The 16656-nt window shown below is 44.2% G+C and overlaps 1 protein-coding gene across 1 annotated transcript in view; it reads left to right on the top strand.

The window, feature by feature from the left end:
- TGM2 (transglutaminase 2) overlaps nucleotides 1-16656 on the top strand; it is a 132959-nt gene that overhangs the window by 73718 nt on the left and 42585 nt on the right. Inside the window, exons 6-9 of the mRNA XM_082272015.1 lie at nucleotides 3357-3534; nucleotides 6124-6259; nucleotides 6674-6777; nucleotides 9822-10061. Coding sequence (XP_082128141.1) covers nucleotides 3357-3534; nucleotides 6124-6259; nucleotides 6674-6777; nucleotides 9822-10061 — 658 coding nt within the window. The remainder of the gene's footprint in view (nucleotides 1-3356; nucleotides 3535-6123; nucleotides 6260-6673; nucleotides 6778-9821; nucleotides 10062-16656) is intronic.

The raw sequence follows: 16656 nt of genomic DNA, 5'->3' as shown, positions 1-16656 counted from the left end.
CTCTAGGAAAGTACAGATACCGCCTTTCGGTACTTAAGTACTGTAGTGAAGTGGTTCTACTTAGTTACTATACATCTCTGTAGATAGGCTATTGGCATCACTGCTAATTGACTGCTTAGATAAAATAATCCACAACTGTCTTTCTCAGAGAATCATTGAGCAGGTGTGGAAGAGCAAATGTCAGATCTCTAGGTGGAGGCCGAAGTGCTGAGAGGGCTTCCCTTGCAGCTCGGTGCGAATCACTCCTGGAAGTGAGACAGGAGGTGACGCGACCCAAGTAGCACTGGATGCTTGTGGAGTGCAGGTGGATGGCTCAGATGGATATCCGGGTTCACTTCTAGTAACTCCAATGGAAACAAGCAATGCGGTAGTGAAGGCCAGGCCGGGGGTCATACACGTGTGGTCAGTCCGAAGTAACAGCAAGCTGCTGGTTAAGCAAGCCGGGGTGCCGTGGCCAGGGGGTTTAGCAGAAGCAGGTCCGTTGAGCAAGCCGGGGTCGATACACTAGTAATCAAGCAGAAGGAGCAGAAAGAGTAGGGATGGCCAGACGAGCCAGAGGTGAAACACAGGAGCGAGATCAAACAGGTCAGAAGGCAAGCACAACACGGAAGCAGGAAACAATCACAGGGCAAAGGTACAGAAAGCTGTCGATAATCCAGTGCCGGATGGCGTTGTGAGTGATCCTTATGAAGAGGCGGGACTGGTGCGGTGTGCGTCATGATGCATGCGCGCCGTGCCGGCACGCCTACGTGCATGCGCAACATGCGCACCCGCCTGGAAAGATCGTTGGCCACACATCGGCGTCTATGTCCCTGACAGCAAAGCATGCTTACTATGCAGCTGCACTAACCAGGCAGTACAGCCTGTGTCTGCTTTCAGTACTTTTGAGTCATTGACCCAGAATAAGCATATAGCAAATGAAGAAAAAAAATTCTCATTTGTATATTTATTTCGGGGTCAGTAATTCAGAAATATAGAATCCAAAGCACCATCATGATGATCCGGCATATAGCATGCTCAAAGGAGCTCAGCAAATTGCACATTAGGATAATGACCTACATTTTACAGTAAAGTAATACAGCCTGATCACCTTTCTGCCCTCAGCCTGGGGACCAAGAAAGGAAGCGGCACACTGATTCCCGAATAATAAAAGAACACACATGCAGACGCTGGAATGACCTTGACATCTTGAGTTATAGACATATCCTCCCAAAGACAGTAAAGAGAACCGTGCCTTTATGAAGGCTGGCTTCATATATATGTGTTGTGTTCGGCAACCTAATCATTTAAATGGACTACCAACACACCAGAACCCACAAAAAAATTTGTACCTGCAGTATTTTTTGTGCTGCAGTGCATGGCAGTGTGTTACTGTGCAATGTAGTGTGCTGCGGTGCCTTGCGTAGTAAGTACCATGTGTAAATTAATGGTATCCCAACATACCATTGCACACAAGGTGTAAAGCCAGCCTTATTGTTGTGCACTTTTATTACCAGGATTATGCTGTCTTTTTACAAACAGCTATGCTCATAGACATGCGCACAAGGTGTGCCTATTCCCCCTGTGCAGTGCTAATTCCCCCTGCTTCCTGGCACCCCCTGTCTCCTCCCTGCAGTGCTGCCAGCTTCCCTCCTCCCCTCCCCGCTGGCTGGTGCTGTGGATGGTTCAGGATGAATAAATGAATGCACACAGTGAGTGATCTGTACCGATTGCTCCTAAATTATTTACTATGCTTTAGTTTGAGAATGAAAAGGAAGCCGCTCAGCATAGAGCACTTCCCATTCATTCACTGTACAGTGCAGCTGAGGCTGCAGAGAAAGGGACTGGGGAAGCTCTGTCCTCAGTTCCTTTCTATCTGTTTAGACCTTTGATATTTCACCAAAGCCGCCCAACAGGACTCCTAAAAAAATTGTAAAAAAATTATAAAAATAAAAATGACTGTTACCATCCACTGCGCTACTGACACCAATCTCTACTCTGCTGACACTGTCCACTGCTCTGCTGATATACACACATATGTGTTTGTGCTCTAGGGTGTACACCCTAATGCAATAGTGTGGAGTGAAGCACCAGCACCCGTCTCTGAGCACAGCACAAAAGGATCATTTATATTGGGACTTTTTTCCACTCATTACTATTTTGATGCAGAATTTATCTTTTATTCATTTTGATGTGGAATTATAAATTTTTTGGTTCACGTTTTAGAGGATATTATTATATATTTGTGATTTTTTTTCACATTCCATGTGATTTATGTGTTTTTGTTTACATTCACACTCATTTATGTTTCACGTTTTATCCTATTGTCACTTTGGCGCTGCATTATTGATTGATTTTAGTGAATTTAGTGTGAACCTCTGTGAGTGGAAGTGTTACACTTGCACATTACTTAACACGAAAAAATATATTTGACGCTAGATCCACTTCCACTCACACAGTCATGCTTGGATAAATAAAGGAGTAATAGAGGGGCTGAAATACCGCATTGTTCTCCAGGACAGGTACAATTGTATTACTCATATACTGTAGGTTGGGCTTCAATTTGTAGTTGTTACAGTTAACATAAAAATCTTGTTGAACCTCTTCTAATACAGAGGCTCTCACAATAGAATTATGTTGTAGCTCTAAGCCCCGGTTCACACTGCCGCGACTTGTCATGTGACTTGAGGCTTCAAAGTCGCGTCCCGTTATCGGCAATGGAGCTGTTCTAATCATGCACTTAAAGCGGAGTTCCAGCCTCACACACTCACCTGTCCAACGGTCCAGCGATGCGGCTGCCCGAAGCCTCGCTCTTCTCCCTCTCTGCTCTGCGGCGCCGGCATCACTGGTGTGGGCACCCGGCTGTGACAGTTTGCGACTTCACAGCCGGGTACGCACTGCGCATGCGCGAGTTGCGCTACGCGTCGTGATTGGCAGGCAATCTTCTGGGACCTCTGACATGTCCCAGAAGATTGCAGGGAGGGAGGGGGAGAGGAGAACTTCCGCTCAGGGCGCCGCGGCGCTCCGAGCGGAAGTGGGAGCGGGTACCTGTCAAAACTAGGTACCCGCTCCCCCCCAAAAAAATGACATGCCAAATGTGGCATGTCAGGGGGTTAGAACTACCTAAAGTGGAAGTTCCACTTTTGGGTGGAACTCTGCTTTAAGTCGCTCCGACTTAGAAAAAAGTTCCTACACTACTTTGGTGCGACTTCAACATGACTTGTGTAAAAGAAGACGTATGCAAGCTGCAATGAAGCCACGCAAGGATGTCGAATTCAAAGTTGCGCGACTTTGAAGCCGCCGCAATGTGAACAAGGGCTTATAGGAAAAACGCCTAGCATGTTGACACCTTCTAAGATTTGTTCATGATCCTACAGGTGAATTGTAATGATGACGGCGGCGTCCTGTATGGCCGCTGGGACAACTGTTATGATGATGGTATCAATCCCAACTCCTGGATTGGCAGCGTTGATGTCATGCGGCGCTGGAAAAAGTACGGGTGCCAGCCAGTGCGATACGGGCAGTGCTGGGTTTTTGCTGCAGTGGCTTGTTCAGGTAGGTTGATCAATATAAGTCGATGAAGCTTGATGCATTGATATTTAATTTATAAGTGGACTGCAGCTATAGGTTAAAGCCCAGCTCCAGCCATTGTTTGTATTACTTTTGGATAAAGTAGTAAAAAAACTTTATGGAATAAAAAAAAAAAAAAAGAAAATAGTGAAGAGTACATATCTAATAAATACATTGTCAGGTGTTCTAACCCTTTCTCACTCTAGTAAAATGTATTCTGGATTTACCTCTGTCCCATTGGAGGGCTTTCCTATCACTTCCTATTCTGAAGATTTCCCCAATAGGAACACAGATAACAATCTCTGCAATAGAACAGATGACAATGCAAACCTGATGGAGGCTCCAACCCTTCCACACTTTTCCACATTCTATCAAAATCTAAAGATTTTGGCTAATACTGGTCTTAAACCATTTGCCCACTGGGCACTTATACCCTTTCCTAATCAGGCCAATTTTCAGCTTTTAGTGCTCTCACATTTTGAATGACAATTACTCAGTTATGCAACACTGTACCCATATGACTTTTTTTGTCATTTTTTTTTCACACAAATAGAGCTTTCTTTTGGTGGTATTTCATCATCACTGGGGTTTTTTCATTTTCTGCACTATAAATTATTATTATTATTATTATATAGGATTTATATAGCGCCAACAGTATGCGCAGCACTATACAATATGAGGGAAGAAAATAAAGTTACAATACAATTCAATACAGGAGGAATTAGAGGGCCCTGCTCATTAGAGCTTACAATCTAAAAGGGAGGGTCAAGTGAAACAAAAGGCAATTACCGTGGGGGATGGGCTGATGGAGAAAATGGAAGTATAGTTGTTAGGTGTGGGGTGTGGGTATAAATAAAAAAAGACCAAAAAAAATGCATTTTTCTTTGTTTCTGTTATAAATTTTTGCAAACTAGTAATTTTTCTTCAGAAATTTTGACCACAATTTATTCTGCTACATATAGTTACATAGTAGTTGAGGTTGAATAAAGACATCAGTCCATCCTGTTCAACCTGTACAGGTGTGTGTGTGTGTTTGTCAGTAGCTTGATCATTTCCCATAACCCTGAATGTTGTGATCTGTGAGATGTATGTCCAAGAGTCTTTTAAAAGTAGCCATACTCCCCACAGCTACCACCAATTGTGGAAGAGTGTTACACATTCTCACCGCACTTACACTGAAGAACCCCTTACGCAGCTTAAGGTTAAACCGCCTCTCCTCTACTCTCATTGTGTGGCCACGTGTCTTCTTGCACTCCTTGAGACGAAATAGTTTTTTACCTATGCTGGGATCACCATTGAGGTATTTGTAAATCGCTATCATGTCCCCCCTCAGGCGTCTCCTCTCCAAGGAGAATAAATTAAGCGCTTGTAATCACTCCTTGTAATTAAGGTCCTCCAATCCCCTAATTAGTTTAGTTGCCCTTCTTTGGACTCTCTCCAGTTCCAGCACATCCCTTCTGAGGATTGGCAACCAGAACTGGACTGAATACTCCAGGTGTGACCGGATCAGAGTTTTATGAAGTGGTAGGATTATAGTTTTATCTCTGGAGTATATCCCCTACCTTATGCATGCTAATATTATGCCGGCTTTGACAGCTGCAGCTTGACATTGCATGCTATTGCTTAGTCTATCTTCTACTAGAACCCCCAAATTCTTCTCCATCCTGGATTCCCCAGAGGCTCCCCACCTAGAGCATAATTTGCGTTTATGTTTTTTGCCCCCAAGTGCATTACCTTACACTTCTCTGCATCAAATCTCATTTGCCATGTAGTTGGACACTCTGTTATTTTGTTCAGGTCATTCTGTAAGATTTCTATATGTTGATGAGAAGTTATTGCCCTGCCTATTTTTGTGTCATCCGCAAAAACTGAGATTGAGCTACTAATTCCGTCCTCTAATTCCGTCCTCTGTTATTTATAAATAAATTGAACAAAATTGGTCCCAGGACTGAGCCTTGGGGGACCCCACTTACCACATTATTTATCACTCACCACCCTTTGGACGCGCCCATGTAACCGGTTTTCTATCCAAGAACAAACCTTGAGGTTGATGCCTGCAGACCTTGGTTTATAGATTAAGCGTTTGTGGGGAACTGTGTCAAATGCCTTAGCAAAATCCAGATACACCACATCCCCAGGTTTCTCCCTATCTAGCTCACAGCTAATCTTCTTGTAAAAAGTAAGTCTCAAAACGCCCAACAAGCAAAATCCCATTCTTTTTAATGTATGATAATTGGAGGAGAGCAGGCTGAGTCCCTAGCACAGGTAGAAAAGTGACTGCAGTGTGTTCTCCTGCTTAGTGTGGTCAGTTTTTGTTAGGAAAGAAGAGGGACTGGCGGGAACACCAGGGCAGGGATTTCATACAAAGGAAGCAATACACAGGATACTTTTTCATATAAGTACATGGTACAGCAGGCACATATCAGGAATATGAAATGTTGGGGCAACAAACACTTTACATAAACCTCACCCCTCTATATCGAAACTAAAAGAAATAATAAATGATGTCTGGGGTGGGGCTTTAGAGATCCAATTTTGATCCTTGATGGTTTATTTTGCATTTTCTTCTCTTAGTCCTTAGGTGCCTGGGCATTCCATGTCGAGTTATCACCAACTATTACTCTGCCCATGATACAAACAGCAATTTGGTGATTGAACAATATCTAGACTACCAAGGAAATAAACAGAAGGGCCAAAAAGACATGATCTGGTAAGAACATTTTAGTGTTAGGGCTAACTGTACAGGCAATTTTAATCTGGTAGGACTGAAGGACATAACCCCTTGCTGGGAGTCACCTCATTAGGCTACATCTGCACAGGAGATTTTAATAGCTCAATCGTGCTACTAAAGTCATTAACGATTAATTATACGGACTAGCATGTAATCAGAATGGAAGCTCTAATCAGATGGAACAAATTGCTCCCTGTGGAGTAAAGTACACAAATGACATGCTGCAAGTCGTAGCGATCAATATCGCATGACCACACAATGCACTAGTCGCATGTGATTGATCACCAGAAGATGCTGCAGTATACTAGTTGTGTAGCTTACTTCCTGACCTTCTGTGCTGTTTAGTTTCTTGGAAAAGAACTGAAAACACCTTTTGATCACCTCACGTTGCAGGAACTATCACTGTTGGGTTGAAGCATGGATGACCCGTCCAGATCTTGATGAAGTGTACAATGGATGGCAGGTGGTAGATCCAACTCCACAAGAAAAGAGCGCAGGTGAGGTTTGGTCTTCTCAACCGGTTCCCTCCCTGTAATTATATGTCACAAGTTCTAGCCTAATAAATCGGTCCAATAGGAGTGCAAAATAAAACGTCCATGAGTCCAAAGTTTTAATGACTGGTTCATAGTCCCAACGTGTTTCAGGGGCTAGACAGGCTTGCGCGGAGGTGCAGCATGGTGAGGCGGCAGTAAGCACTCAGAGTCTAGATCAGGGGTGGGCAAACGTTTTGACTCGAGGGCCACAATGGGTTCATATATTGGACCCGGGGTCTGGACCAAGATGCAGATATGCCAGCATGCCCCCTTTCAATGCAGATATGCCAGCGTGCCCCCTTTCAATGCAGATATGCCAGGGGGCCCCCTTTCAATGCAGATATGCCAGGGGGCCACCTTTCAATGCAGATATGCCAGGGGGCCCCCTTTCAATGCAGATATGCCAGCGTGCCCCCTTTCAATGCAGATATGCCAGGGGGCCCCCTTTCAATGCAGATATGCCAGGGGGCCCCCTTTCAATGCAGATATGCCAGCGCCCCCTTTCAATGCAGATATGCCAGGGCCCCCTTTCAATGCAGATATGCCAGGGCCCCCTTTCAATGCAGATATGCCAGGGCCCCCCGCGAGACCAGTGCACTTACCTCAGGCAGCGCTTCTCTTCAGTCCCCCGGCGTCTTCTCGAGTCCTCAGTCCTCCCGCGTCCTCCTCGGCCAGTGGCATGGGGTTTGCCTTTCGGCCAATCAGGAAGCGGGAGGACCCTGATTGGCCAGGAGGAGGATCCGTGTGACAATAGCGAATTTTCATTCGTTATTGTCACACAATGGGTGGGCTCGGGGCGCACTGCTCTATGCGCCCCGGCCGCCACTGCCGAAGTTCCTCGGGCGGCCCTCGGGCGGCCCGGTACCGTGGATCTGCGGCCCGGGGGTTGGGGAACACTGCGCGCTCTGCGGGCCGGATTAAAAGGTCCGCCGGGCCATAGTTTTCCCATTCCTGGTCTAGATGCAGTACCAGAACTGTACTGTAAATGTAGTTCAAACCAGGACAACTACCCAGTGGGAAGTCAACCTGACCAGTAGGTTTGCCACCTCATCCCATCAACCGATTACCTATTATTACACAGGTTCTCAGGCTAATTTATTGCACTAAGTGAGTTTAATTACTACCTTCATCAGCCACAGAACCTGTGTAATTAATAGGTGTTTGGTTTTAAAGGGATGAGGTGGCAACCCTACTGACCAGGCACACTCACAGTATATTGCAGCAAACAGTGTAGCAACAGGTCACGTATGCAGTGACAGCTTCTGTCTCGAGGGATGGAATGGGGCCTGGTTAGATTGTCCCTGCTCTTTCCCTACAAGTCTGGAACCTCTCCCTACTGCTAAGGCTTCATGTACACACTGCCTACTTTGCCCACTGGCCATAAAAAAAAAGCAGCAAAATCACACTGTGGTTTGCGCTTGCCGGCGGTCAAAAAGTTTCTATCCTGAACACGATTCTTCCACATTCAGGGGAGGGAGGTTGAAGCACCCCTAACCACAGCAGCTCCTAAATTCTAGTAAAAGCCTATGTGTACATGGACACATTTTTATGGCTTTTATGGTGTTGAGTTTAGGAGCTTTGGCAAAAAAAAAAAAAACGCCAAAAGCTCCTAAACTCAAATATAGGAGCTGTAGTATACATGAAGCCTAATACTGTCCCTGACCCGACCCTACACTACCCACATGTGAAATGCGTGCCAAGTCCGGGAGCCAGGGTCTTAAATAGGCTGATCCTAGATGACCACCAGAGTCACATGGGGTCTCAGCATCAAACTGGAGAGCTTCCCCAGTGACCCAGGACACCATAGAGCAAACTTTCCAAGCAAAGGGCCAGTTTTATGACCTTCATGCTTTAGGGAGGCCAAGCTGTGGCCAGTGGAATTAGAAAATTCCCCAGCATCAGTGTCCCATCATTGGTTTTAATGGGAGAAATAGTGCCCCATTTTGGTATCAATGGAGTAATAGTGCCCCTTTGTTGGTATCAATGGAAGAATAGTGCCCCATTGTTGGTATCAATGGAAGAAGAGTGCCCCATTGATAGTGTCAGTAGGAGGAATAGTGGTAATGATTAAGCACACCTATTAGTGTGTGAATCGCCTCTACCTTGCCACTTTTTTGTCACATTGGGATGTCCAATAAATCTGGATTTTGACCACATCTGAGTGCAGCCATTTCTTTTCATTATATAAAATAGTTAACCCATCATTGGTGTCGGTTGGTGAAATAGTGCCCCAAGGGCCAGATAAAGGTAAGCAAAGGGTCATTGCCATAGGGGAACCATGCTTCTCTTGATTTTCTCTCCCTCTGCAGTGCCGGAGAAAGTGGACTGCACCTGCCTAAAATATATTCTTATATTTGCATTTGTTTTATAGCCTTGATGAAGTTGGAATCTTTTTGGCCCCGAAAATGCATTGGTTATTCTTCTATGAACCAGTGTATATTGTAGACAATTATTTGGCAATCTCATTGGACTGTATATGTGGATTCACAACTCTGAATTTCCCCCTTATTTTTAAGGGGTGCCCACTTTTTGAGTGTTGCCGAATCAGATCTAGTGTGCCCAGTGATAACCTGAATGGCCCATTAAAAATCTGTATCCAGAACCTTGCTTTTTACTTTGGACAAGTGCTATTCTTCCTGTTCTTCTGTTTTTGAGGGGGCAGTTTACTGATTAGTCCAGCCTAGATATGGCCAAGTACCCCTACTCTTCCTGAAGTATTCAGAGACATATTCTCAAGTTGGTGCATTGGCCCATTTCAAAATGTTCTGCATCTCCCATGGACCCTTTTCTTACCTTGACATTCTTGGCCAAGATCTAGAACATTTGGTAGATCAGATGTCATGAGGGTTATGTTGACCATTTAAAGTCCTAACATGGGCTGCAATTTACCCTTTTGGATATGAATAGCTTACCACACAAGGAAAGCAGAAGGACTAGCCGTATATTGTCTTGTATCTTTTGTAAGTTCACTATTGTTTTTATAGATGTGTTATTGTGATCTCTTGTAGGCACATATTGCTGCGGTCCTGCTCCTGTCTTTGCTGTTAAAGAGGGTGAGCTTGGGCTGAAGTTTGATGTCCCATTTGTGTTTGCTGAAGTGAACGCAGACGTTATTTATTACGTTACGCAAAAAGATGGCACTGTCAAACAAACACTGCATACGGCGCAGGTGGGACAGAAGATCAGCACAAAGGCAGTGGGAAAAGACACCCGGGAGGACATCACACACACCTACAAGTACCCTGAGGGTAAGTGAGTTAAAAGCCTGTTGTCTATGTAGCGCTACCCCCGCAGGAACCACTTGGTTTCTCTGTTCTTTTGCCTCGACTTGTCGAACAACCTCAGTCCGACTGACACACCAGGTACATAGTTACATAGTTTGTGAGGCTGAAAAAAGACATCAGTCCATCCAGTTCAACCTATGATGTGTGTGTGATTTGATGTTAACCGTACATTGTATACCCCTGTATGTTGTGGTCTTTAAGGTGCCCATCTAATAGTTTTTTGAAACATTCAATGCTCCCTGCTGATACGACTGCTTGTGGAAGAGAATTCCACATCCTTACTGCTCTGACAGTAAAGAACCCCTTACGTATTTTAAGGTTAAACCGTTTTTCCTTTAGTTTTAGTGAGTGGCCACGTGTCTTATTGTATTCCCTTTCTCTGAAAAAGTTTGTTCCTTATGCTAGGGTCATCACCAGTACAGTATTTGTACATTGATATTATATCCCCCCCCCCCCCCCCCCCCTCAAGCGTCTCTTCTCCAGAGAGAATAAGCCCAGTGCAAAGGTAGAGCAAAGTGGAAATGGATACTGCACTGCAATATTTGTAGACAGGTTGCCTCTGGGTTTTCTGGTTTTAGTAAGTAGCTAGACCATGCCGGGGGGGGGGGGGGGGGGAGGGTTAATGTGTGTGTGTGTGTTCTGCAGTTCCCAGGCTTTTTGGATCCAGCCTACCCACTGGTACAGTATTTGTAGCTGCTGCCTTTTATTTTTTTTATTCTCCAGGCGGAACTCCTCTCTAACTCCAAATTCTTAGTGCATTGAACACTTTTTCTGCACAATTGTTACAGTTTGTGGTATTTTACCGCATATTAGCCGTTATTTAATTCTTAGGGCTCTTTCACACGGGCTGTGTGCCTGACGGAGCCCGTTCTGCTCAGTGGGGATTGATCCGCCGATCCCCGCTGAGCAGGCGGATGACAGCTCCGTTTCCTCTGTGTGTGTGGAGACGGAGCTGTCAGATCCCTACTGTCCTCTATAGGAGATCGGATGAGAACGGACCGCCTGTCCGTTCTTATCCGATCCAATCAGATCCCATCCTCCAGACGGATGGAAAATAGGGTTTCCATCCATCCAGATTTCACAAACAGGATCAGAATCGGATAGCAGCGGAGCGGAGATGTCTCCGCTGACACCCGCTGCCCCAGAGGGATGCATGGAGCATCTGATCAGGTCCGCCTAAAAAACTGACAGGCGGATCGAAACGGGTCGCCCGTGTGAAAGGGGCCTTAGTGAATTGACCCCAATGATGGTCAAAAAAGACCTGACAGGGGTCATAACCCTACCCTCCCTTTCTCTATCCAAAATGGAAAAAAAAAAGTTTTATTTCCACTTTAAGAGACGTCCACAAATAAGACTTGCTGTTTGGATGATATTTTCATTGTACCTAGGAGAATATGTCTGAGCATTGATAAATTGAAAAAGCAGACTCCGAATATAGTTCCAGGTATATAATTAGACTGACGTAATGTGTTGCGGTATGCAGTACTGGGGTTGGCAATGAAGTTCCCATTTCAGACTTTACACTCTCCTGCTTTCTCCAACCCCTATTGTTCATTTTATGACTTTTTGCACAAGTTTCTGCCAGATTTATAAAAAAGCAGAAACAGACATAATAAGCTTGTGTTCCTTGCTACAGTTCTTCTCATTTATAAGGCCGACGTAGAGTATGGGACCCATGGGGAGACATTAAGGCTCCGTTTACACTATGGAGTTACAGATCGCGGGCGAAATTGAGGCAGCTCTGCAAGTGACCTGCAACCTTGTACAGCAAACAAGGGGTTAAAGCAGGCAGCGTTGTGTTGCTTTCTCACCACCTGCTTTAACCCCTTGGACCCCACGAAGCATGCAGTTGCAGAGTGGCCCCATTTACTTCAATGTGTCCCGATTGGCAGGCAGTAGCACCCACCAAAAACAACACAGGTTTAATACCTGCTACAGCATGTGTACACCTTTGGCTGCTGCCTTAGCAGTTCAAGGGGATTGGGGGCGGTAAACCCCCCCCCCCCGACTCAACCACAGGATCTTACCACCACCCCAACTTTATGTGTGAACGAGCCCAAAGGGTGCTGCTGCCAACTGCAACTAAGGGCTCATTCACAAGTGCAGCAGGCACTGCTGCTCCTCTGAAAAGTGATCCGAGTGTGTTTGACAGGTGGTCAGGAGGTAGGGCTGTCTTCAAAGGGGTTGTAACGTTCAGATTTTTTTTATATAAAAATAACAAACATGTCATACTTACCTGCTCTTTGCAAGGGTTTTGCAGCCTCAATCCTCCTCTTCTGGGGTGCCCCGCAGCGCTCCTGACTCCTCCTCATTGAGTGCCCCCACAGAGAGCCGCTTTCCATGGGGGCACCCGTGTGGGTGCGCTCCCGAGTCCCGCTGCTGCGTCCATTGACACAGACAGCGGAACACCGCCCCCGCTCCCATGTCACTGGATTTGATTGACAGCAGTGTGAGCCAATGGCTCTCTCAATGGCTGCTATCAATTTATCCAATGAGGACAAAGACAGAGGCTGAAGCCGCTGGGCTTGTGCACATCGTTGGAACAGATAGGCTCAGGTAAGAAAAAAGGGGGCTCTCGGGGCAGCTGAAATCAATGAAGGTTTTTCACCTTAATGCATAGAATGCATTAAGGTGAAAAACCATGAGACTTTACAATCACTTTAATATTAATTGGACCCTGGGCAAACATTTCCTTGGGCCCTTCTGAATTCACTTATCAACTATTTGCAGGCAGTGCAGGCTCAAGAGGCAGCTGCTTTGGGCCCCACTACAATAAATCAGGTGGTGAGGAGGCAACATATCGCCTCCTGAGAGGGCCATCTTTAACACAGGGCAAAAAGGGGCAGCTGCCCCGGGCCCACTCATTGTAGTGGGGCCCAAAGCAGCTGCCCCTTTTGCCCTGTGTTAAAGTTGGCCCTCTCAGGAGGCGATATGTTGCCTCCTCACCACCTGATTTAAATTTATGATCCTGTACAATGCATGCGATTGCAACACGGTTGTAGGGCAATTGGAGTTTTAATCAGGTGTGAGGAGGTGACACTGTGCTGGGTGATCTTTGACTTCAGATAGATCTCCACCTCTTTAGGGTTGCCTACCCCTGATCTACAGCATAACTGCAATACTTTGTCAAGGTATAAACTTGCTAGACGTTCAGGTTTAAAATAATAGCCCTCACTGATGGCATTTCATTTTTAACCGGTTGCCGACCGCCGCACGACTATATACTGCGGCGGTCAGCCTCGGCCAGGCAGAGTGACGTATCGGTACGTCACTTGCCTGTCACTTCCTTGTGAGCCAATAGCGGGCGCGAGCGCGCGCCCGCCGCAGCTCGTTCACAGGGAAGTCCGTGCGGTCACTCGCCGATCGTCAGTACAGAGGGAGAAAGTCAGGCGGCTGATTTAAACAAGCCGCCTGTCATTCTCCCCTGTGTAGAAACAGTAATCAGACGGTTCTACTATGTAGGACCATTGATCACTGTTCCTACACTAGTAGCCACAGCCAATCACAGTAGAAAGCACACCCCTAGGGACACACTTAACCCCTCCCTCCCCAATAAAGTTAACCCCTTCCCTGCCAGTGTCATTTTGCAGTAACAGTGCATATGTATAGCACTGATTACTGCAGTAATGTCACTGGTACCCCCAAAAGTGTCAAAAATGTCAGTCAAGGGTCCGATCTGTCCGCCGCAATGTCGCAGTACCGCAAAAAAATCGCAGATCGCCGCCATTACGCGTTAAAAAAAACACCAAAAATGACAGAAATCTTTCCCTTAGTTAGTAAACGCGATAACTTTTGCGGAAACCAATCAAAATACGCTTTTTGCAATTTTTTTTACCAAACATAGGTAGCAGAAAACAAATTGGCCAAAAATTTAAAAAAATTTTGATTTTTACATTTTTTTGGGGGGGAATTTCATATAAAAAAATTTGAAAAATATTGTTATTTTTGCAAAATTTACGCTCTTTTTTTGTTTATAGCGCAAAAAGTAAAAATCGCACAGGTGATCAAATACCACCAAAAGAAAGCTCTGTTTGTGGGAAAAAAAGGACGTCAAATTCGTTTAGTTACAGCGTCGCACGACCGCGCAATTGTCCGTTAAAGTCACGCAGTAAAAAATCGCAAAAAACCCCCTGGTCTTTAAGCAGCCAAATCCTCCGGGGCTTAAGTGGTTAATAGTGTCAGTCTTATGGGCCCGAACTGATACAGGGCTTATAAAGCAACAGATACATCCAAAAGCAAAATAAACTTGGATTAGTTGGGGAAACGTTTTGTTGTGTAGATTGTGTAATAAGAGTTATGACTGTGTCAGTGTATTTACGACGCCGAGGCTTGACCACCCTCAGACCACATGAAGTTTGCATTAGTCACTAACCACATGCTGCCTTGAGTTTAAAGGGAGTTTTTTTCAGTATTTCCCTATGTAAACATAACAGAGATCAGTCTAATATAAATCCTCTTATTTATTTATGCTAATTTGTTAAAAACCAATATGTTTATGAATAATTTGAAATTTCCCATTGACATAAGGGCAGCCATATTGTTCATTACATACAGGACTCTTTTTTTACTGGTGTGCAGTGCCACATAGTAAAGTTGGCCCCGTTCACATCTAGCAATTCGGAATCACAGGCAGAATTGCCGCAACTCTGCCTGAGATTCCAAATCACATTGCAATGCTGGCAAAACGCAAGATGCGTGTTTGTGTGCCATTCATTTTTAATGGTATCTAAAACACGGCGGGGTGCTGTGCGCAATTTATTGCCCCCGCATTGTGCGAAGCTTATTGCCCAAAAGAAGCTCCTGCTCCTTTTTGGGGCGACAAGCCTCATGCGATGCAGTTTACCGCCTTGACAATCGCACCAAAACTGCACTGTGTTTTAGGTGCCCCTGAAAAATGAATGGAACAAAAAAACACGACCTGCATTTTGCCAGCATTGCAGTGTGATTTCGAATCGTTGGCAGAATCGCAGTGAGAGAGAGAGGGGAGAGAGAGAGAGAGAGAGGAGGGGTGGGAGAGAGGGAGGTGAAAGAGAGGGGGGTTTGAGAGATAGAGAGGGGGAGAAAGAGGGGGGGTGGGACTGGGAGAGAGGGGGAGAGAGAGGGGTGAGAGAGAGGGGTTTTTTTTCTCTCTTTCTTTTTTTCTTTTTTTCTTTTTCTTTTCTTTCTTTCTTTTTCTTTTCTTTCTTTCTTTTTCTTTTCTTTCTTTTTTTTCTTTCTTTCCTTTTCTTTCTTTCTTTTTCTTTTCTTTCTTTTTTTTCTTTCTTTCCTTTTCTTTCTTTCCTTTTCTTTCTTTCTTTTTTTCTTTCTTTCCTTTTCTTTCTTTCCTTTTCTTTCTTTCTTTTTCTCTTTTTTTTCTCTTTCTTTTTCTTCTTTCTTTCTTTCTTTCTTTCTTTCTTTCTTTCTTTCTTTCTTTCTTTCTTTCTTTCTTTCTTTCTTTCTTTCTTTCTTTCTTTCCTTCTTTCCTTCTTTCCTTCTTTCCTTCTTTCTTTCTTTTTCTCTTTCTTTCTTTTTCTTTCTTTCTTTTTCTTTTTTTCTTTTTCTCTTTCTTTCTTTTTCTCCTTTCTTTCTTTCTTTTTCTCTTTCTTTTTCTTTCTTTTTCTCTTTCTTTCTTTCTTTCTTTCTTTCTTTCTTTCTTTCTTTCTTTCTTTCTTTCTTTCTTTCTTTCTTTCTTTCTTTCTTTCTTTCTTTCTTTCTCTTTCTCTTTCTCTTTCTCTTTCTCTTTCTTTCTTTCTCTTTCTCTTTCTTTCTTTCTTTTTCTCTTTCTTTCTCTTTCTTTTTCTTTCTTTCTTTTTCTCTTTCTTTCTCTTTCTCTTTCTTTTTCTTTCTTTCTTTTTCTCTTTCTTTCTTTCTTTCTTTCTTTCTTTCTTTCTTTCTTTCTTTCTTTCTTTCTTTCTTTCTTTTTTCTTCTTTCTTTTTCTCTTTCTTTTTCTTTCTTTCTTTTTTTCTTTCTCTTTTTTTCTTTCTTTTTCTCTTTCTTTCTTTCTTTCTTTTTCTTTCTTTCTTTTTTTCTTTCTTTCTTTTTTTCTTTCTCTTTCTTTCTTTCTTTTTCTTTCTTGTTTTCTTTCTTTCTTTTCTCTCTCTCTCTCTCTCTCTCTCTCTCTCTCTCTCTCTTCCTCTCTCCCGTCTTTTGCCTGTCTCTCTCTTTCTCTCTATACAATATTATATATTATAATTTTGTCATCCTAGCCTTGGGCCTGTGTGTTCTTTTGCCTTCCTGAGCCTGGTCTCTAATATGAATGTCTTTGTGAGATTTTCCATTGTAACAATAATGCCGATTTAGACCATGAGATCCCCTCCTCATGCAGACATATTTATAGTCATATTGCAGCTACTTCTTTTGGCTTTGGGGGGGGGTGAAGTCCTTTGACTACGGGTGCCATTCTCATAGCCTAGGAATTTGTTACATTCTCGGATGACTTTGCACTGAAGTGCCAGCTGCTGTAAAAGCTGCGTTTTTATGAGAACTGTCATTCCAGTCTTTATGATGAAGGCCTCTGCTCTTCCATTTTTCTTTTTTTAATATCCTCTGCAGTGTAGATTGGAGAAACAATTTAGCTCA

Source organism: Pelophylax lessonae, assembly GCF_965119305.1.
Source record: "Pelophylax lessonae genome assembly, chromosome: 11".
In the NCBI taxonomy this organism is placed as follows: domain Eukaryota; kingdom Metazoa; phylum Chordata; class Amphibia; order Anura; family Ranidae; genus Pelophylax; species Pelophylax lessonae.
Note: the sequence above shows the minus strand (reverse complement) of the source record. Positions and strands in the feature narration are given on the sequence as shown.